Raw genomic sequence first — 21,963 nt, forward strand, 5'->3', positions numbered from 1 at the left:
CATTCAGAGAAGTCTGGCTTCCAGGCCTGTCTCCTATACTGTCTGTTCTCTTCCTCTGGTAGAAGTACTTTTTTTCAAATTGAAATATAATTATGTTCATTTCAGGTGTACCACATAGTGATTTGACATTTGCATACAGTATAAAATAATCACTATAAATCTGGCAACCATCTGTCCCCATACAAAGTAATTAAAATATTATTATTTATATTCCTTATGCTGTATATTATACTCATTACTTGTTTATTATGTAACTGCAGATTTTTTTTTTTTTTTTTGTCTTTTTAGGGCCACACCAGTGGCATATGGAAATTCCTAGGCTAGGGGTCAAATTGGAGCTGCAGCTGCCGGCCTATATCACTGCCACAACAATCCAGATTTGAGCCACGTCTGTGACCTATACCACAGCTCACAGCAACGCTGGATCCTTAACCCACTGATCAAGGCCAGAGATCGAATCCTCATCTTCATGGATGCTAATCAGGTTCATTACCGCTGAGCCACAACATGAACTCCAAACATTCCAAAATTAAAAATTGAAGTTATACCTCCAATTCCAGTTCAGTGTGGGGTTACTTTAGATGTGGTATTTTGGGAAAACCTTTCAAGTAAGACACTCTAAGACCAGATCAAGCACTCATGCATTGCTGGCAGGAATGCAAAATGATATAATCTCTATGGAAGGGAATCTGGCCATATCTAGCAAAATTATACATGTTTTGACCCAGATATCTCACTTCTAAGAAATTGTCCCAAAGATTCACTCACAGAAATACAAAAAGGTGTACACACAAGGCCATTTGTTATCGCCCAGTTTTGTAATTTGTTATGGAAAAAGACTGGAAACAACCCAAATGTCTATCACCAGGAGGAACTTGATGTAACTGTATTTTTAAAATGGAGAGATAAACTACAAACTAATAAACTAATTAAAAAATAGTTGAGGCAAAATAAATGAAGGGGATTAAAAATCTGCCGTTATGGGAGTTCCCATCATGGCTCAGTGGTTAAAGAAACCGACTAGGAACCATGAGGTTGAGGGTTCGATCCCTGCCCTTACTCAGTGGGTTAAGGATCCGGCGTTGCCATGAGCTGTGATGTAGGTTGCAGACGCAGCTCAGATCTGTCGTTGCTGTGGCTGTGGTGTAGGCAGCTGTAGCTCCAATTCGACCCCTAGCCTGGGAACCTCCATATGCCATAGGTATGGCCCTAGAAAAGACGAAAAAAAAAAAAAAATCTGCAGTTAGTAGTTTCCCTTGTGGCTCAGTGGTAATGAACCCGACTGGTATCCATGAGGATGAGGGTTTGATTCCCAGCCCTGCTCAGTGGGTTAAGGATCTGGCATTGTCGTGAGCTATGGTGTAGGTCACGGATGTGGATCAGATCTGGTGTTGTTGTGCTGTGGCTTAGGCTGGCAACTGTAGCTCTGATTTGACCCCTAGCCTGGGAACTTCCATACGCCCAGGTGTGGCCCTAAAAAGGCACACATTAAAAAAAAAAGAAAAAGAAAAAAGAAAATCACTATTGCAGATATTACAGTAATAATTTCTATAGGCTAGATCCACTAATGAGTGCTAAAATTAGTAGGCAAAAGTTTGAGAAACAGGATATATATATAAATCTCAAAGTCTCACCCCCAAGATACCTATTGTTTCCAAAAGAAAAATAATGATGGCGTTCCCGTCGTGGCGCAGTGGTTAACGAATCAGACTAGGAACCATGAGGTTGCTGGTTCAACCCCTGGCCTTGCTTTAAGCCTTGGGTTAAGGATCCAGCATTGCCGTGAGCTGTGGTGTAGGTTGCAGACTCGGCTCTGATCCGGATCCGGCGTTGCTGTGGCGGCTACAGCTCTGATTAGACCCCTAGCCTGGGAACCTCCATATGCCTCGGGAGCGGCCCTAGAAAAGGCAAAAAGAAAAAAAAAAAGAAAGAAAGAAAGAAAAATAATGACATTATGGTGAAGATACTGCCTTAACCCTTAACCAAAGAATTAATTAACATCAGTAGTCATAACACATGTTGACATTATGTTGTCCAATTTGATGTTCTTAAAAGGGGACACCAGAGTTCCCACTGTGGCTCAGCAGTAACAAACTCGACTAGTATCCATGAGGATATGGGTTCAATCTCTGGCCCTGCTCAGTGGGTTCAGGATCTGGTGTTGCCGTGAGCTACGGTGTAGGTCACAAATGCGGTTTGGGTGTGGCGTTGATGAGGCTATGGCTTAGGTTGGCAACTGTACCTCTGATTGGACCCCTAGCCAGGGAACATCCATATGCTGTGGTGCAGCCCTAAAAAAGGAGGGGCACCGCTTCTGTAGTATTCTTCTCCAAAATCCGTAACTTCAAGTTAGTAATAAGAAAACAGCAGATAAACCCCAATTGAGGGGCAGTCTTCAAAATCCCTCACCAGTGCTTTTCACAAGTGTCAAGAGCATGAAAGACAGAAATGACTTAGTGCTTGTTACAGGTCAGGGAGACCTAAAAACAAACTCTGATGTGGGATCCAGGATTGAATCCTGGAAGAGAAAAAGGACGTTAGTGGGGAGACTGGCAAAATTTAAGAAAGTCTGCAGTTAATAGTATTGCATCAATATCAACTTCCTGTTTTGATCCTTATGCTGTGGTTTGGGTGTGTAGGATGTTACCATCAGGGGTAGCAGGGTAAAGAGTGCATACGAGGCCTCTCTTACTATTCTTGTAACAGTTTTTCTAACCAATCTAAGATTACTTCAAAATGAAGTTAAAAACGGAAAGTGACCCCACACATCCTTCCTGCATTATCCCCAATCCCACCCTCTCTTGGTGTCCTTCGCAGGGCTCGTGGCGTACAGTCATCTTGTTTGTTCACTGTCTTGTTTGCTTCCTGACTTCCCCACTGCACATAAACTCCACCAGGGCAGGGGCTGGCCTATCTTATTGACTGCAGTTTCTCCAATGCCTAAACAGTGGCTTGCGTACAATAAGCACTGCTTTCAAATGTGTGACATAAAACGAACTGACAAATGTTCCTGGATGTGCCTGGGAAAAATGGGTGGAAACGCGAGTGTGCTTAGAAAAACCCCAGAGCATGAGAAGGCAGCAGTTAGTGCCCAACAGGGAAATAAATGGGACCCCCATCCCCCCGCCAGATAAGGAATCCCTACCCCAGATTCTGCAGACGGGGGAACTAATTTCCTAACCTGACACCTTGCTCCAAACATGAGCAGTCCCGTGGACCACAGCGGAGAAAGGATTCTTGGTGGCTCACATCTCAGATGGCCAGGATCCAGAACACAGGCCAGGCAAAGCACCCTCTTCCCTGCCCACCCCACCCCCAGCCTGTCTGAATCTCCCAGGGGACCCAAGGAATGAACTTCCCAACCCCACAACTAGCAGCAGCTTGTACTGGGAAAACCCAAGACATCATGCTGAGCAGACCTTGACCTTTCCCCTAAATCCCCTCTATGGAGCCTCCCACAGCAGCAGCAGGGTGAGAAGCAGCAAAATGCGAAGTCCGAGGTGGGTGATTTACGCCACTTCTGCAGTGTCAGGCGGTGGAGGGCCATTGCAGTGGAAGGAGCCCAGATGGGAGCCAGGTCACCGACGTTCCCTTCCGTGTGCATAAATGTTGGAGGAGACTCTGTGCGGTGGTCTCTGTCCTGTAAACTCTGCTGCTCTGGAATCTTCAGCACTTTTTATTGTATTTATTATTTATTTATTTATTTATAGAGCTGCAACCGCAACATATGGAGGTTCCTAGGCTAGGGGTCGAATTAGAGCTGCAGCTGCCAGCCTACACCACAGCTCACAGCAATGCCAGATCCTAACCCACTGAGCGAGGCCAGGGATTGAACCCACATCCTCATGGATACCAGTTGGATTCGTTTCCACTGCGCCACAAGGGGAACTCCAGCACTTTTTAAAAAGAAAGGGTGGAGTTCCCGTCGTGGCGCAGTGGTTAACGAATCCGACTAGGAACCATGAGGTTTCGGGTTCGACCCCTGGTCTTGCTCAGTGGGTTAACGATCCGGCGTTGCCGTGAGCTGTGGTGTAGGTTGCAGACGCAGCTTGGATCCCGCGTTGCTGTGGCTCTGGCCGGTGGCGACAGCTCCGACTCGACCCCTAGCCTGGGAACCTCCATATGCCGCGGGAGCGGCCCAAGAAATAGCAACAACAAAAAGACAAAAGACAAAAAAAATAAATAAATTAAATAAATAAATAAATAAATAAATAAATAAAAATAAAATAAAAAGAAAGGGTCATGGGAGTTCCGTCGTGGCTCAGTGGTTAAGGAATCTGACTAGGAACCATGAGGTTTCGGGTTCAATCCCTGGCCTTGCTCAGTGGGTTAAGGATCCCGCGTTGCTGTGGCTGTGGTGTAGGCTGGTGGCTACAGCTCTGATTAGACCCCTAGCCTGGGAACCTCCATATGCCGAGGGAGCGGCCCTAAAAAAGGCAAAAAGACAAAAAAAAGAAAGAAAAAAAAAGAAAGAAAGAAAGAAAGAAAGGAAAAGAAAAAAAAGAAAGGGTCAGTTTTTGCTTTCTGTCCAGGAATGCAGTGGACGGCCCCACCGGCGTTGCCAAGGGGCTGCCTCTCACATGTGGCCTGGGCATCTTTGGGAGATTCCAGACCTTGGTTATTGGGGAAGGTGGAGGCTGGACAGGAATATGCAGCAAAAAGGAAATGCTCCTGAAGAATAGGTTAGAAGCATTTGCTGGACCATAACCAGTGCCGGGCTCTCTATACTTTCATCTGACCCCATATCAAATGGCCATTTTGCAGATGTGGATTCCAAGGCCCAGAGGATCAAGTGTCTTGACAAAGACCAGGCAGCTGGAAGCCATCCAAATGCCTTTCCTTGGAACTGATATATTTTCATGTTATATAATCTTTCATTCCATGCTTTTATTTAGAAAAAAGAAAACGGAATGTCTCCCTTATCTCTTCCATGGCTCTTGAATTTCACACATGACACTCCTGGCGGTGCTGGCAGGATATTACTTGGATGCGGTGATGAAGTTAGGAAACTAAAGGTCAACACCCCTCCAAGCCCCTAAGGAATGGGCGTCGCTGTTATCCTGGATCCCTGCCCTTTACAAAGCCCTTTCGTAGCCCTGTGTGGAGAGGCTCTCAGGAACCTCACTTCCCAGATGAGCAGACTGAGGCCACCCAGGGAAAGTGCCTGGTGGCTGTCAGGGCTGGGACCAGAAGCCCCACCTGCAGATCAGAGCATCTGCAATTCTCAATGCTGTTTTAGAGGCTAAAGCAGAGGCAGCCAGCCCAGGAACTACCATAGGGGACATCTGGGTCCCAGTGAAAGCTGTTCCTTAATACTGACTCTTTTTTTTTTTTTTTTTTTTTTTGTCTTTTTAAGGCTGTACCTGCAGCATATGGAGTTTTCCAGGCCAGGTGTGGAATTGGAGCTGTAGCTGCTGGCCTATGCCGCAGTCACAGCAATGTGGGATCTGAGCCCTGACGGCAACCTGCCCCTCAGCTCATGGCTATGCCAGACCCTTAACCCACTGACAGAGGCCAGGGATCGAACCCACGTCCTCATGGATCCTAGTCAGGTTCGTTAATCACTGAGCCATGATGGGAACTCCTTTAATACTGACTTTTGAAAAACATATTTCCTAAGCCACAGATCAACCCCTGAAAAGCTGCACCTCCACACGGTTCCAGTGAAGAAAAGGGCCACTCTCCTTTGTCCAGTCACAGTAATGGCTAATTCAATGTGGCGTCAGGAAGTTTTATCAATTTCTGATGAAAACCATGCTCCTAAAAATGTCCCGTCTCTAGTGCTTGCCTGGAACAGCTGGGCAGGCAGTTTCCTGTGCTGGAACTACTGGGCGGTGGGGGTGGGTATTGATTTTACAAACCCACAGGACAGACCCTCGGACTGGGGTCAGTCCAGGTGAACCAGGTTCTCTTGACACAGCACGGCGGACCCCCAGCTCAGCCAGGGAGCGAGGCCGCAGTGCTTGGTGCCCGCAGGAGCTGCTGGTTCGCAGCTGGTCCCTCAGTCCTGGATCCACCATGAGTCAGCGTCGGGCCTGAAGACAGAGGTTCCCAGAGATCCAGCCGTCAGCCCCCGCTGTGCCTTGGGGGCAGATACACTTAAGGGCACTTTGCGAGGGGTCAGGCGTGGGGCACGACCCAGCGACCCCTCCTCCCTGTCTGTGCCACACCCTGTGACAGCCAACAGCCTGGACCTGTTTCATCCTGGGATCAGGGATGTTTTCTTGGCCACGTCACAGAGGTGCTCTGTGCTGCTACCAAATGCACGGAAATTGTCCCCAAGGCTGTGTGTGCGAGTGTGTCTCCAGGGAGGCGGGGACTCGTGTGGTGATACTCGTGGCGAACATCACTGGGCAGAGGCCCAGAACCCTGCCTGCCACACCCTGCCTGTGTCACGCAGCCTCTGAAACAGCCTGGCTCATGGGTGGGCATTTGCTGCGGGTCTATTGTCCCTGTCACATGGCCTTCTGTTTCCTCTCCTGCCCAAATGTGCGTCCACGGGCCCCGCCCAGCACAGCTGTTTGCCCATCCATCACTGGGCCAGGTCCCCGCCACCAGGACAGGAAGTGCTCCCACATCCGCCTCTGCCACCAGCCTGGGGACTTGTGGTTCCTGAGCCCAGTAGCCAGAGAGAGACGTTTTAAAAAGACTCACAGACATGTAATTAAAATCTCAGTGTTGGTTTAGGAGGAGGCACTAGGCGGCTCCCGCCCCTGCCTTACGGAAACACAGATTTTTTAGTGTTTGAAAGTGACAGGAGGCTCAAGTGAGATGTCCTAAATACACTGTCCTGGGCATTTCCGGGCAGCTGGGCAAATGTGGGGTTTATTCCACGCCTGTGGTCTCTTGCCCAGACCGTTAGTCCAGCCCCACCTCGAGTCCCTGCCATCCTGGGCTTTACCCTCGCCTCCACACATAGCTTCCACTCCACCCTCAAACCATGCTCCCTGCTGCCCAGAACCCTGGCCCCCCACTGGCCAGAGCACAGTCCCCGCCCCAAGGCCAGAATTCCAGCCCTTCCCCAGTCAGGCCAGACTCACAGCCCCAGCTGTACACAGCTGGATGGTGGGTGGGCAGCCTCGGCACCCACACCTAAGCGTACAGGTGTCCCTTTGCCTAGAACACCTTTCCTTCCACCTTCTCCATCTGCCAGGGTTCTGTCCTGTCCTTCAGGGCAGTTCAGGTGTCACCTCCTCCGGGAAGCCTGCTCACAGCCCGTCACTCCGCGGGACCTTCCAACATCCCCAGCACTTGACCCAGCATCTCCAGGAGCTGCCATCCTCCTTGCTTCTTCCCTGTCCTTTCCATGTCTCCGTCCAGCCTCCCTTCCTCCTTCGCCTTGTTCCCATAATGGTCCTGCCATCCCTTCGCCCTTCGCTGGGCTTTATGGCTGCCGGGTCCCTGCTGGCGCCCTCCTTCCTCAGCTCTGGACCTGGGTTCACGCGGGTCCCTTCCTCTGCGGTGTCTTTCTCCCCTGACATCATGGCAAATCCACTCTCTCCCCTCAAGGCCCAGCTCCAAAGTCAGGTGCAAGCCCATCCTCCCCACCCCGCCCCGCCATCCACACACCTCGGGCTCTGGGAGAGCCCCTGTCCCGCTCAAGTGCACTCAGCTATGTCCCTGCCACTAGTGTGGCCCCTTTCTGCCTTGGGTCTGAGGAGGGACCATTCTCTGCCGCATCTGTGGGTCCCAGAGGCATCAGGGGGCTGAGCGAGGCAGGCTGGATTTGGGGCTTGGAAACCAGACATGGATGTTGCCCTTGTGACACGGCCTCAGAGCCCTCTCGGCACCCAGGAGGCAGAATAGGGACAAGCCATTCACGAGGAGGGGGCCTCCCCTCCCAGACCGCCCAGGTCCCCGGCTCCCACCTCACGCAGCCCATCCAGGAGCCAGAGCCGGAGCCACGCGTGACCACCAGCCCCACTTGGTCTTTCAGTGGAGCGGGACCGCGCCCTGGGCCACCAGGAGCCCCACTGGAAGGAGTTCCACTTTGACCTGACCCAGATCCCGGCGGGGGAGGCGGTCACAGCCGCGGAGTTCCGGATTTACAAGCTGCCCAGCACCCACCCGCTCAATCAGACCCTCCACGTCAGCATGTTCGAGGTGGTCCCCGAGCAGTCCAACAGGTGCCGGTCCCCCCCACGCCTCTGTCAGAGTGTCGGGCCCAGCCCTGGGGGGACATTTCCCAGGGGACAGAAGGGGAGCAGCCCACCTTCAGAGAAGAAAGATGCTTGGCCCCAGACCTCGTGTTACCGTGGGGAGAGGCCCAGTATCACCTGGCTTCAAGTCCCCTCCCTGCTGTCCTGCCTGTGGGACGGTGCCCAGGTCACTGTGCTTCTGAGCCTCAGTTTCCCCATCTGTACACGGGCACAGTAACGCCTTTGTCCACTCAGTGACATAAGGCACGTAAGGCGCCCAGGCCAGAGCCAGGCGGGGTAGATGCCCCCACTAATGGTCCCCAGGTGGGCCCTGGGAAGACAAGGTAGTGCCGGCCCTCAGTTAATTGTTCTTTCGTGTCCACAGGGAGTCTGACTTGTTCTTTTTGGATCTTCAGACGCTCCGATCTGGGGACGAGGGCTGGCTGGTGTTGGACGTGACAGCAGCCAGTGACCGCTGGCTCTTGAACCGTAGCAAGGACCTGGGACTCCGGCTCTATGTGGAAACAGATGATGGTAAGACTCGGGTCAGCGGCGAACCTTCCCCTGGGGGCTGCTCCGAGGAAGCTGCTGGCGGTGGCACATGCAGCTGGACCTCCCATTTGGCCCGGAGACCTGGTCATTCTGAGCTGTGTGGCTGGGGCGAGAGTCCTGTCCCCACCGCAGGGGCTCAGTGGGCGGGAGGGTGAGGTCCCCGCAGTGCGGGACCGCAGGAGGCCCCCTACCAGCCAAGAGGGCCTCCTCTCCTTCCTCAGGACCAGCAGGTGCTAAGAGCGAGGCCATGCTTTCCCTTCCCAAGAAATGGGGTAATTCTTACTCTGTGGAGCCACCTCCTACTGACCAGGAGTCCCCCTTCTGGGCAGGGCCAGGGAACGTGGTCCCACTCTCAGGCTCTGAGCCAGAGGCCAGGGCGTGAAGCCTGGCTCTGCAGCCTTTTAACTCGGCGCCCGTGCAGGCTACTTACCTTTCCAAGCCTCGGCTTCCTCATTTGTAGAGTGAGGATCCACCCATTCGTTCATTCAGCAGGTGTCTGGGGGACACCCTCCCTCAGCCCTGGCAATGGGGGTAGAAAGGCCCAAGGGGGACCGGGGGCTGGTGTGTCTGAGGCACAGCAAGGGGGCGCCATGGCTGGAGCACAGGGGGCCAGGGAGCGACTGGGAGGAGAGGAGGCTGAGAGAGGTGGGCAAAATGTTCAATGTGAAATAAAATAACTGTTCTTTTATTTAATAGCAGTGGAGGGCAACCTGGTCAGATTCAGCTTTTTATAAAACATCCCTCTGAGACACTCCCCCTCAAAGGGGTGTAGCAGCTCCTGGCCCTTGAGTATGGGCTATGCTTAGTGACTGGCTTCCCAGCAGTGTGGACGGGGTGACGGGTAACTTTGTGGTGGGGAGTCTGAGCAGCAGCCCCTCTGCCGGGCACTCGGGCTCCCGGGGCATCAGGTGGCTCCCGGACACCCTTGAGCTGATGGGATGAGAGGAGGACTTCACCTTCATGGTCTTTGTCCCCAGAACCCAGCGCCCCAGTTGCACGATGAGAAAAACACCAGACAAACCCAAGTTGAAGGACAGAATATCTGACAAGTACTTCTCAGAACTGTCAAGGTCATCACAACAGCGAAAGTCTGGAGTTCTCGATGTTTCAACATCGGATTGGAGGCACCTTGAGAGCTCTGGGACACAGGTTCCACCCCAGGCCCAGCATAGCAGATTAAGGATCCAGCGTTGCCAGGTTGAAGCTGAGGTCGCAGCTACGGCTCAGATCTGATCCCTGGCCCAGGAATTCCACATGCCACAGGGTGGCAAAAACAAACAAACAAAAAACAACAGGCAAAGTCTGAGAAATTGTGACAGCCCAGAGGTGCCTAAGGCGTTGTGATGACTAGGTGCCAGGTGGGACCCTGGATGGGATCCTGGAAGAGAAAGACATTGAAGGAAACCAGTGAAATGAGCAAATCGTGGTGTTCAGTAAATAATAAGACACCAATATTATTATAAAATACCAATATTGGTTCACGAATTGTAACGAATGTAGCATAGTCATTTAAGTGTTAACACTTTCCAGAGGAAACCGAGTCCGGGTACGTCGTCGGAACTCTGGATATATAGCAATTTTCTACAAACCTCAACTATCGTAAAGTAAAGAGTGTGTTTATCTTTTGTACAAACTAAAGATGCCCTGACCTCAGTGGGGAGAGTAAGCTGTAGGGGACAGGTGTGAAGTCAGAGAGGCCCTGGGAGCCTCACAGGGTCCGGGACGGAGCTGAGGGGGCTTGTCCCACGGCAGAAATGGAGGACGTGCAGGAAGGAAACTCGGGGACAGGGACTGAGCCAGTGGGTCTTTTTTTTTTAAATGGTCGCACTCATGCATATGAAAGTTCCCAGGCCAGGGACTGGGAATTCGAGCCACAGCTGGGACCTGCACCACAGCTGTGGGAAAGCAGGATGCTTTAACCCACTCCCTCGGTGGGATCAAACCCACTCCTCTGAAGTGACCCAAGCTGCTGCCGTCAGGTTCCCAACCCACTGCACCACAGCAGGAACTCTTTTTTTTTTTTTTTAATTTTTTTTAACAGTGCATCATTTTAACAGGTTTTGTTTTGGTTTGGTTTTGCCAGGGTTTGGGAAAATAGAGGCGGGGCAGGTTTGAGGTAGGAAGTCAGCTTGGCTTCTGTCCACTGGTGCCGAATAGAAATGCAAAGACAGAGTTTTGCGTGAAGGAAAAAAAATCACTTTTATTGCTTTGCCAGGCAAAGGAGGCCACAGCAGGCTAATGCCTTAAAGACCGTGCCCCCCTTCGGGGAAGAATTGCAGGGGGGTTTATAATCTAAAAGGAGAAAAAGAGGGTTTCAGCGAAGAATCAGTACTGGGCCAAACACGCTTCCTTCTTCCTTTGGGGGAATCTTAGTCACCAAGACTGACATCAGAGACCTTGGCGTGATCGTGATGGGGGTCTTCTGGGTTATTGCCTAGAATAACAGCACTTGAGAGAAAGGCATCTTGATCAGAGATTAGAACAGACTAGGAACGTTCCTGAAAAACATCATGTGCGAACAATCTTTAACCCACAGGCAATGGTGTACTCAGGGGGCCTAATCATTAGCTTACAGCCTACAGGCGATTGTGGTTAGGGTGCAATTAAACCAGAGAGAAACGCAAGGAAGGGCTCCAAGCTGTTCCATTTTATTCATTTCTAAAAGAAGCAGAAGGAATATACCTTTTCTCTTGGGTGTGTAAGAGGCCTATGTCATTATGTGTATCCAGTGAGAAGGAACCAGGACCCTGCCCCGAGGCTGTACTATTATTGCTTGACTGGTCCTCCCTGGTCTTTGCATCCCCTTCCTTCCCTGATGAGCAACTGCCTGAACCTGCCCCTTGGAACTCAGGGAAGGCCATGGAGGCTGATGAGACCCATTTCCTGAAAGCAAGAAATAGGAGACACAGAAAGGCTTTTAGGAGCTCCACAGGGTCCTGTTCTGTTCGGCAGGCATGTTCTTGAGGTCCTGGTAGACATCCACGGAAAAGTTACAGGACAGTGAATGCTGGGGACGCAGATGCTGGAACCACTAACATGGAGGTGAATTTGGGGACGGGGACGGGAGTAGCGCGCTTGGGAGGGAGGGTGACGTTGGGGAGGGGGGTGACCAGGGCCCCCACGCGCTGGGCCGCCTCCCTCCCTCTGGCCAGACTTCCGGATCGATCCCGGCCTCCAGCCTTCCTGGCTCAGGAAGCTCCGCGCCTCGGGTTCTTGGAGCGTGGAGACCAGCGGGGCAGCGGGGAACCTGCAGGAGGGCGCGTCACCGCCAGGCGACCCTGTTTGTGACGCGCAGGTCGGGGGCGCACGGCGGGAGCACGGCGGCCTCGCGTCCCCGCCGGCCTGGTCTGTCCCTGCCAGGTCCCAGCGGAGCGGACGATGGCGGCCCCGCGGCTCCTGGCGTCAGCGCTGGGGCGCCGGGTCCCCGCTAGGCTCTTGGGGCCCGCGCTGGCGACCGGTCGCTTGTATGGCTTCTCCAACAGCGCCCCCAAGCGCGGCAAGAGACATCGTTGACAGCGGGAGGATCATGGGGGGCGGGGTGGGGGGCGGGCGGCGGTGCTTCAAGCCCTGTGGGCTCCCAGAGAACCTAATTGGGGCGCTGCTCAAGACCCGCGTGAAGGACTTGACCGTGGTCAGCGGCAGCGTGGGGGTGGGGGACTTCAGGCTGCGCCTTTTGCTGGAGACCAAGCAGATCATTCGCATCACCTGCTCGTACCTGGGGGCGAACACCCGCTGCGAGCACCTGTGCCTGGTGGGCGAGCTGGAGCTGGAGCTCACACCCCAGGGCACCCTGGCCGAGCGCATCCGCGTTGGGGGCGCCAGCGTGCCTGCCTTCTACACCCCCACGGCCTGTGGAACCCTGGTCCAGGAGGGAGGCGCACCCATCAGATACTTACCCATCTGCCACATCGCCATCCTCAGGCAGCCCAGGGAGGTGAGGGAGTTTCGGAGGCAGCACTACCTTCTAGAGCACGCCATCACCGCGGATTGTGCTTTGGTGAAAGGGTGGAAGGCTGACCACGCTGGAAACATCACCTTCAGGGCCAGCGCCCGGAACTTCAACACGCCCACATGCAAAGCTGCCGGAACCTCAGTGGTGGAGGTTGAAGAAATTGTGGATGTGGGTTGTTTGCCCCAGAAGACATCCATGTTCCTAACATTTATGCAGATCGAGTAATACAGGGGAAAAATACAAGAAAAGAATTGAGCATTTAACAATCTGGAAAGAGGACGATAAAATATGCCAGTCTTCAGATAACACAAGGACACAGTCAACAAGCGGGCAGCTCTTGAATTTGAGGATGGCATGTATGCCAATTTGAGCATAGGAATCCCCCTCTTGGCCTCCAGCTACATCAGCCCCAATATAACCATTCACCTTGACAGTGAAAATGGAATTCTGGGCTTGGGTCTGTTCCCATTGAAAGATGAGGCAGATGCAGATCTGATCAATGCTGGCAAACAGTCACCCTTCTTCCCCGGGGCTGTTTTTTCTCCAGTGACGAATCATTTGCCATGATTCGAGGGGTCACCTCGACCTAACCCTGCTGGGAGCCGTGCAGGTTTCCAAATATGGGGACCCAGCCAACTGGGTGATACCCGGCAAGAAGGTGAAAGGAATGGGGGGGGTGCAATGGACCTGGTGTCCAGTAGCAAGACCAGAGTGGTGGCCACCCTGGAGCACTGCACCAAGGCCAACGAACCCAAAATCTTGGAGAAATGCACGATGCCCTGACTGGGAAGCGGTGCAGGGACTGAATCATCACGGAGAAGGCTGTGTTTGACGTGCACCAGAAGACAGGACTGACCCTGACCGAGCTCTGGGACAGCCTGACGGCGGAGGAGCACGGGGAGGAGTTCCCGTCGAGGCTCAGTGGAAATGAATCTGACTAGCATCCATGACGTCTTGGGTTCAATCCCTGGCCTTTCTCAGTGGGTTAAGGATCTGGCATTGCTGTGAGCTGTGGTGTAGGATGCAGATGGGGATCAGATCCCGAGCTGCTGTAGCTATGGTGTAGGCTGGCACTACAGTTCCTATTCAACCCCTGGCCTGGGAACCTCCATATGCTGTGGGTGTGGCTCTAAAAAGACCAAAAAAAGTTCCTGTTGTGACTCGGATGTCATCCCTGGCCTTGCTCAGAAGGTTAAGGATCTGGTGTTGCTGTGAGCTGCGGTGTAGGTCCTGTGGCTGTGGCTGGGAGCTGTAGCTCCGATTTGACCCCTAGCCTGGGAACCTCCATATGCTGCAGGTGAGGCCCTAACCTAATGGGAAGGAAACCTTGGTCCCAGGGCATGTGCTTCTCACTTGAACCTGCCAGGACTTCATCCCAGGGAAGCCAGAATCATATTCCTATGTGTCACCAATATCTAGCTGGCTGTCTCCTGACATCCCAGACTGGCTGTCACTGGATAGGCTTCGTTCTCTCAAGAGGGATATGACTTTAATTAGAAAACAGAAGGGGAGTTCCTGTTGTGGTGCAGTGGAAACGAATCTGACTAGGAACCATGAGGCTGTGGGTTTGATCCCTGGCCCCACTCAGTGGGTTAAGGATCCTGTGTTGTCGTGAGTTGCGGTGTAGGTGGCAGACTCTGCTCGGATCCCACGTTGCTGTGGCTGTGGCTGGCAGCTGTAGCTCCGATTGGACCTCTAGCCTGGGAACCTCCATATGCCTCGGGTGTGACCCTAAAAAGAAAAAAAGAGAAGAGAAAAACAAGGAAGTCAGAGATGTTGACCTTGTATGTCCTGTGAGTTCTGAGAAAGCTCAGCTCCAATGATCCTCTTCTCTGTCTGTGATGCTTATGGTAAATTCTGTGCAACTTGAGGGAGTTCCCCGGTGGCTAAGCAGGTTTAGGACCCAGCATTGTCACTGCTATGGCATGGGTTCGATCCTGGCCCTGGCCAAAAAAAAAAAAAAATCTATGCAGCTGGAAGGGTTTCATGGAAGTGCTTTTCCCTGTGAGTGAATCATGGAATGTAGGGGAAAGTGATGGGGGAGGAACAGAGTCTACATACGGCACTGTTGTACCAGAACCACGAAAACCACACGTAAATGTGAATTTATGATCAGGAGACATGCTGTCTCAACGAATGTTTTTCCCTTTGGCCCTTCATTTTGTCACTGAGTTTTGTTTCCCTGTAGCCTCACCTTCTCCACCCCGCACATTCCTCCTCCTCGTGGCTACGTCGATGTCTCTAGAAGGGAAGCAAGACACCAAGGCGGCCAGTGGACCAGGAATGGGGGCAGTTGAAGGGGGAGAGAACGGTTGGTACCGATGTTCCCCCGGGAAGTCTCCTCTGTGAATAAACCGTCCTTCTGTGTGTGGCCAATGCCGCAGCCGAGGACGGAAGGAGTTCTAGAAACCTGACCGATGGCCTTAGAGGGCTTTGCTCACCTCATACCCTAGCGTTCCTGTGTCATCCAGGACAGACACTTAGCCGCTTCCTCTCTGTTCTGGAGCCCAAGCCGGCGTCTTGTTCATACTCCCTTGAAACTCAAGAGGGGCGGCAAGGTGCTCCATCCTGACCCCACAGTCTCAAAAACCAGACAGAGGAGCTCCCATTGTGGTTCCGTGGTAGGGGTCATGAACCTGACGAGTATCCATGAGGATGTGGGTTCAATCCCTGGCCTCGCTCGGTGGGTTAAGGATCTGGCATTGTGGTGAGCTGTGGTGTAGGTCTCAGACACAGCTTGGATCCAGCATTACTGTGGCTGTGGTGTAGGCCGGCAGCTGCAGCTCCAATTCGAGTCCTAGCCTGGGAACCCCCATATGCCACAGGTGTGGCCCTAGGGGAAAAAAATAAACAACACATACACACAGAAAAAACCCCGAGTTTCTCTCTCTGTGTGTGTGCCCCCATGTGTGTGTGGAGGGTCCAAACCCAGGCCTGCCGTGGAGCCCGTGCTTTCTCAGTGCCGCTCTGGGGCCCCCACAGCGGTCAGGGGATCGTGGGTAAGAAGAGGAAGGTCCAGCGGGTCAGGGACAACCTTCGAGAGGCCTCCCTGGAGCCTCGCCCCAGCCCCCAGTGGGAGGGCCAGGCCCCGCGTGGAGAGACGGTGCTCCCGAGGGGCAGCCAGGGGTGTCGGGACCGAGGCTGGGTGGAGAGTGGATGGAGGTCACTGAGTCGCCTTTGGGGGCTTCTGGGGAAAAGGGCCTGAGCGGCCCTGGGTGTCGGGAGAGGTTTCCCAGCAGCCGCGTGGGGGAGGCAGAGGTTTCCAGAAGCAGACAAGTTAGAGGGCTGTTAACAGTAGCAGGAAAGGGATTGAGTTCCTAGTTGTCAGGGTGCAGTGAGGAAATAACCTGTGGGACAGAAGCAGGTCCAGCTGGGATTCCCTCCAGGGTTTTCGGCCTGGCGTCCTGATTGCCCCTCCATGTGGCACTAGGGTCACACCCACGACTGCAGGCTGAGGTCGGGCAGGGGATGCAGGGAAGGGGCAGGTGGCACCTGGAGCAGAAAGAGGCCTTGGGGAGAGACGGGAGCAAGCTTGGCCTGGCACCGGTTGGGGGGTGGGGGAGTGAATATCAGGGACAGGATGGGGCAGGTGAGCATCCGACTTCCCTATAATCTCGGGGCCCTGATGGGGCTGACTCAGAATCAGGTGAGGCTGGAGGTGTCGGGGGCCCACCCGCCCAGAGCAGCAGCATCTTCACCCAGGCCTGCAGGGGGAGGCCACTGTGTGGCCCCATCTCGAGGCAGGGCCACCCATCCCCAGTCACCTGGGAAGGCGACAGCAGGCCTGGTGGCCTCCTCATAGGTCAGGTCTCCTGAGGTTCCTGCCTCTGCTTTCTGGGAAGGGTCCTGCCAGAGCTGGGCGCCTGGGGGCCACACCCTGCACAGCCCGGGTCTCCCCTGCTGCCCCCTCTCTCTGCTCTCCGGAGACCCCAGTATGATCCTTGACCCGACAGCTGCGGGAAGGAAAGCCCACAGTGAACACAGTTTTGGGGGCCCCGAAGGTCTCCCTGGCCCCTGGGGCACAGGGCTCTCCAGGGACTCCCAGGACAGGACAGCAGCACACATGGGCCTGGGGGGCTTCGGGCTGAGGCTGCCCCACGTGTCCACCGGGCGAGGAGCTCCACTCGGGTGCGCTTGGGACGACAGCCGCCCTCCTGCCTGCATCGCTCCAGGGCCTCCCCCTCTGCGGCAGGGCTGCAGTGTGTCTCGTGGCTCCGAATCCTCACGGCCCGCTCTTCCTCGTGACCCTGACTTGCCGTGACCCAAACTCCCCAAACGGGGCCCCTTCCAGTGTCAGCTCCTGCAGCCGACAACCTCCCGTCCCAGCAGGGTCACCCCGAGGTGAGCCTGCAATGGGTCCAGGGCATGTTGGTGGCAGGTGACGTCACAGGTCGAAGGTTGTCTCTGGTTGACTAGTTGTTGGGTCCACTCTGGCCCCTGGACTCGGGGCTAAAGCACAGCTGTGTGAGGCTGATCTTTGAGCAGGGCTGCGGGGGGCAGGCATGTCCGTGACCTGTGCGGTGGAGGATGTCGAAGCCCCTAATGGAACAGATGTAAATGTGTATGTGTGTGCACACGTGTACACGCCCTACATAGATGTGCATGTGCGTGTGTGTGTGCATCCGTGTTGCAACACTGGGGTGAAATGTGCTGGAAGTGGGATGCTTGGCTCTGTGTTTTAGGGAACATGACGGTGAGTTCACAGTCACATCCTTGTTTGGTCTGAGAAAATTCCCAGGGAAGGGAAATGAAGAGGTTCCATCGGATTCTCATCTTTACGATGAAATCCGGGGAATAATCTAAATGTCTAAAGATGCACTAACATCTAAATATTATGGCCTATTGGAGTTCCCGTCATGGCTCAGTGGTTAACGAATCTGACTAGGAACCATGAGGTTGCAGGTTCAGTCCCTGACCTTGCTCAGTGGGTTAAGGACCCGGCGTTGCCATGAGCTGTGGTGTAGGTTGCAGACGTGGCTCGGATCCTGTGTTGCTACGGCTGTGGCATAGGCCTGTGGCTACAGCTCCAATTCGACCCCTACCCTGGGAACCTCCATATACCACGGGAGTGGCCCTAAAAATGGCAAAAAGACAAAAATAAATAATATTACGGCCTATCTACTCAAAGGAATTTTATAAGTTTGAAATGTTCGTAGTTGAGGCTAATGAGAAAATGTTTACATGGAAAATTGAGAAAAAATACAGACTTTGTTATGCTCACAATTCAGATTGACATGTGAAACTAATCCAGACAAATGAAAAAGCATCTCAGAGTCGGGGAGGGGGTCTACAGGTGATATTTTTTCCAAGTTTCCTTACAGTTGTTATATTGCTTTGACAATTACAAAAACAAGAGGTTGTTGGAAATACAAAGAGGTATAAAAAGAGAGTTTTATTGGTAGAGTCAGCTTTTCCAGGGATAATCAGTGTGTTTTTCCTGCGTCCTCAGTCTTTAAGTGGCTGTGGATAAAATTCTACTTTTACAAGCGTCACTGTTCCTTGACTGAGGTCCCAGTTATGTCCCTGCCCACAGCCTTTTCTCTCCCTTCCCTTTTAAACCACAAACCTGGTGGCTAAGAGCTCAAATGAGGAGCTCCTGTTGTGGCTCAGTGGGTTAAGAACCTGACTAGTATCCATGAGGATGTGGGTTTGATCCCTGGCCTCACTGAGTGGGTTAAGGATCCACAGTTGCCATGAGCTTAGGTTGCAGGTGCGGCTCGGATCTGGCGTGGCTGTGGCTGTGGCATAGGCCGGCAGCTACAGCTCTGTTTTGACCCCTAGCCTGGGAACTTCCATATGCCATGGGTGCAGCCCTTAAAAGAAAAATAATAATAAAATAATAAAATAACTTAAATGGATAAGAACTTGGGCTCCAGAATTACACCTTGGTGGTTGAATCCAGGTTAGGGACTTGGGGCCAATGTCTCTGCCCGCTGAGCCCGGAGTCTCTTTGGGGGCATCAGGGGACAGTGAGTGACCTGCTCTCGGGTGGTGCTGAGCAGAGCAAGCATGAAGCCCTGGCAGTGCCCCGGCGGCTGGGGGTTGTAAATCCCACCCTGCTCCCCAGAGGGTGTGGGGTGGAAGGTGGAACTCGGGCCTCGGAGCCCTGAGACGTGGGACCTGGTGCCGAGGGTCCCTGGCAGCGAGGCTCTGGGCCGTCACTGAGGGGCCCTGACATTTCTCAGTGATGGATGGGCTCCGGCATCACTGTGAAGACCGGCTGAGATCACCACGTGACCTGGCTGGAAGCTGCAAAGCGCTGTCACAACTGGCAGTGCCCAGGACCATCATTAACCCCCAGTCCTGGGCTCGAGAGGCCCCTCCCCTGTCCCCTGCAGACCCGCTGGGAGCTGGGGCTGGACGTGGGACTCGGGGCTTCAGAGGAGGAAACTGAGGCACAGTGGGTCCCCTGAAGCCTCAGCCTCCCTGCCCCCGGCCAGCCCACAGGGGGGTCCCCGCTGTGTCCCGTGCAGGTCCCCGCCCGCGAGTGACCGCCCTCTCTGCTCTCTCCGTCTCAGGGCGCAGCATGGATCCTGGCCTGGCCGGTCTGCTGGGGCGACAGGCCCCGCGCTCCAAACAGCCTTTCGTGGTCACCTTTTTCAGGGCGAGCCCAGGCCCTGTCCGTGCCCCTCGGGCGGTGAGGCCCCTGAGGAGGAGGCCGCCGAAGAGAAGCAACGAGCTGCCGCCCCCGAACAAACTGCCTGGGATCTTCGGTGAGCCCGGGGCCCGGGGTTGGGGGGACTGGCACCCTCCTGGCTCGGGGTGGGGGTCGGGGGGTCAAGCCAACGGTCACCTGGCCACCTTTCCCGACACTCTTTGCCCCCGCACCTCGGGGCCGGTCACTGCCCCCCTCAGGGCTCTGAGCGTCTGCCCTTGAGTCCCTGCTGCCCCAAGGTCCCTTCTCTGGCTTCCCAGGCCCACCAGGCACCCCCCACCCCCAGGGCTCCATCAGCGTCAGCTGCCCCTGGTGGCCCTCGGTGCTGTCCCAGGCGCCCTACAGGATGCGGTGTTTATGTGACGGTGTCCCCACCACCCAGCCCCTCGGGACCAGGATGGGCCTAACCCGCCAGGAGCCCTCCTTTCCCTCACGGGGAGTCGGCCTTGCTGGGCCTCAATGGGAGCCCTTGCTCCGCGGGACGAACAGGCAGGAGAGGTGGACGAGGTCAGGGGTGTCTCTGGAGGAAAGGAGGTCCAGCCCTGGTGGCCGAGGGTCCCTGGGCCATTTATTGGACCCCCAGGAGGCCCACAGGGTGAGAGTCAGGGGAGGCTGAGCTGAGTGTGGGGCGACTCTGTATCTGTGGGGAGCTATCTGGAGCCATGGAAGGTTCTTGAGGTGTCGTGTCACCAGCAGTTGCAGGGATGGGCTTTACGTGACCCCATGTGTTAGTTTCTCCTCTCATTTATTCAGCAAGTATGCCCTTTAGAGAAGGAACTCTAGCTGCACAGAGAAGGAGCCCCAGCAATGACCTTGCCTCGTCTGCCCCCACAGATGACGTCCATGGCTCCCACGGCCGGCAGGTGTGCCGTCGGCACGAGCTCTACGTCAGCTTCCAGGACCTGGGCTGGCTGGTAACGTTCCCTCTCCTTCCCCCCTCCACCCCCCGGCAAGTGTCTGTCCAAGGGGAGGCCCAGTTATGGGGGAGTTTGATTTTCTTCTGTGTTCAGCAAATTGACTAAAGGGAGACTATGTTGCTTTTACAGTGAAAAGTGCTTTTCTTGATTCCTTTTCTTGCTTTTGCTTTTTAGGGCCGCATCTATGGCATATGGAAGTTCCCAGGCTAGGGCTTGAATTAGAGCTATAACTACTGGCCACAGCCACAGTCAGAGCAATGTGGGATCCGAGTTTCATCTGCGACCTACACCATAGCTCATAGCAACCCCAGATCCTTGACCCACTGAGCAAGGTCAGGGATCAAACCCATGTCCTCAAGGTTACTAGTTGGGTTCATTACCATTGATCCACAGTGCGAACTCCCAAAAAGTCCCTTTCTGTGAAAACCCATGCGGGGAGTTCCTGTCGTGGCACAGCGGAAACAATCTGACTAGGAACCATGAGGTTGTGGGTTCGATTCCTGACCTTGATCAGTGGGTTAAGGATCTGGCATTGCTGTGAGCTGTGGTGTAGGTTGGCAGTTGTAGCTCCGATTAGACCCCTAACCTGGGAACCTCCATGTGACCCGGGTATGGCCTTGAAAAGACAAAAACAAAAACAAAACAAAAAACCATGCAAAATGGACAGTCTGAATGCTCAGCCATAAAATGTCAGATCTGCAGCAGGAAATCTGAGGCCAGGGAGGATGGTGCCTCTGGACTTTGCTGTGACTGGAGGCCGGCTGGGGAGGAAGCTGGGCGCTGATGGAACATGACGGGGGCAGAGCTTGGGCCCAGCCTCCATCTGCTGAGAGTCTTCCGGGGGGACACTGCCCTGGGAGGGGTCCTGAGGCTGAGGGAGGGTGAGGGGCAGCCCTGAGTGGTGCTGTGGCAGGTGCTGGACCCAGGGGCTTGGGAGGGGAACGTGGATGAGCCTCACCTTCTCCCTTTACCCCAGGACTGGGTCATTGCCCCCCAAGGCTACTCAGCCTATTACTGTGAAGGGGAGTGCTCCTTCCCGCTGGACTCCTGCATGAACGCCACCAACCACGCCATCCTGCAGTCCCTGGTCAGTACCGCGTCCCTCCTGCCTGGATACTGGGGTAGGGCCTCACAGGGGAGAGGGGCGCATGCAGCCAAGAGTTGGAGGCAGCACTGCTCGTGTCAGGGACTTTCCCTGCGTGGAAACCTCCATGCACGCAGAGCAGTGAACTCCGCACCAGGAGGGAATTGGGTCCCCGTGTGGCCACGGAGGGGCACCTGAACTTCAGGACACCAGACCCTGGCAGCTTGGCATGCACACACATATGCGTGTACACTCCCCGGGCCCGTGGGGGACGCTCAGGTACTGGTGGCAGGTACGGGACTCATAAGGGGCCCCTGCTGGTGGTCAAGGGCACAGCACGTGCATCCTCACAGCTACCTCTGCTCCTGGAACACACAGGTGCCTGTGTTCACTGGCTTATTCAGCCTCCTGCGTGTGACACACGCCCTCGGGGCGGGGTGGGTGACGCATGTGCCTTCTCCCCCTCTTCCTGTGCAGGAGTCACTGGGTGCCCTGTGCCCTCCTGGCTTTGGCTTCCCCTCCTGCTCCTTTCCCATGGACCCTATTCCTAGGTCCCTCTCAGCTCTTTGTGCTCCTAAGCATGGCAAAGCTTTTGATGCCCCAGTGTCTGGGGTAACTTTAAACCCTGAGAAGTCCTTTCTAATAGGAACACTGTTGCTCCTGCT

The 21,963-nt window shown here is 54.4% G+C and overlaps 2 protein-coding genes across 9 annotated transcripts in view; both read left to right on the forward strand.

The window, feature by feature from the left end:
* BMP8A (bone morphogenetic protein 8a) overlaps nt 1-21,963 on the forward strand; it is a 45,962-nt gene that overhangs the window by 17,233 nt on the left and 6,766 nt on the right. For 2 of the 8 annotated variants that reach the window (XM_084964008.1, XM_084964010.1), the window contains exons 2-6: nt 7,937-8,126; nt 8,524-8,672; nt 19,161-19,355; nt 20,132-20,211; nt 21,191-21,301. In XM_084964008.1, coding sequence (XP_084820134.1) covers nt 7,937-8,126; nt 8,524-8,672; nt 19,161-19,355; nt 20,132-20,211; nt 21,191-21,301 — 725 coding nt within the window. Of the gene's footprint in view, nt 1-7,936; nt 8,127-8,523; nt 8,673-9,667; nt 10,179-11,588; nt 11,733-11,890; nt 13,940-14,629; nt 14,954-19,160; nt 19,356-20,050; nt 20,212-21,190; nt 21,302-21,963 lie in introns of those variants that run through there. The other 6 variants (XM_084964011.1, XM_084964014.1, XM_084964013.1 and 3 more) reach the window with 6 other exon arrangements.
* OXCT2 (3-oxoacid CoA-transferase 2) lies at nt 12,069-13,583 on the forward strand. The gene is given in 9 exon segments (XM_005674617.4): nt 12,069-12,190; nt 12,192-12,814; nt 12,817-12,867; nt 12,870-12,956; nt 12,959-13,153; nt 13,156-13,212; nt 13,215-13,312; nt 13,315-13,420; nt 13,423-13,583. Coding segments are annotated over 9 exon segments (1,500 nt in total).

Source organism: Sus scrofa, chromosome 6, assembly GCF_054392235.1.
Source record: "Sus scrofa isolate SSC_HxYL_T2T_F1_AM1 chromosome 6, Sscrofa_HxYL_maternal_Yorkshire_Landrace_v2.0, whole genome shotgun sequence".
NCBI classification, from domain to species: domain Eukaryota; kingdom Metazoa; phylum Chordata; class Mammalia; order Artiodactyla; family Suidae; genus Sus; species Sus scrofa.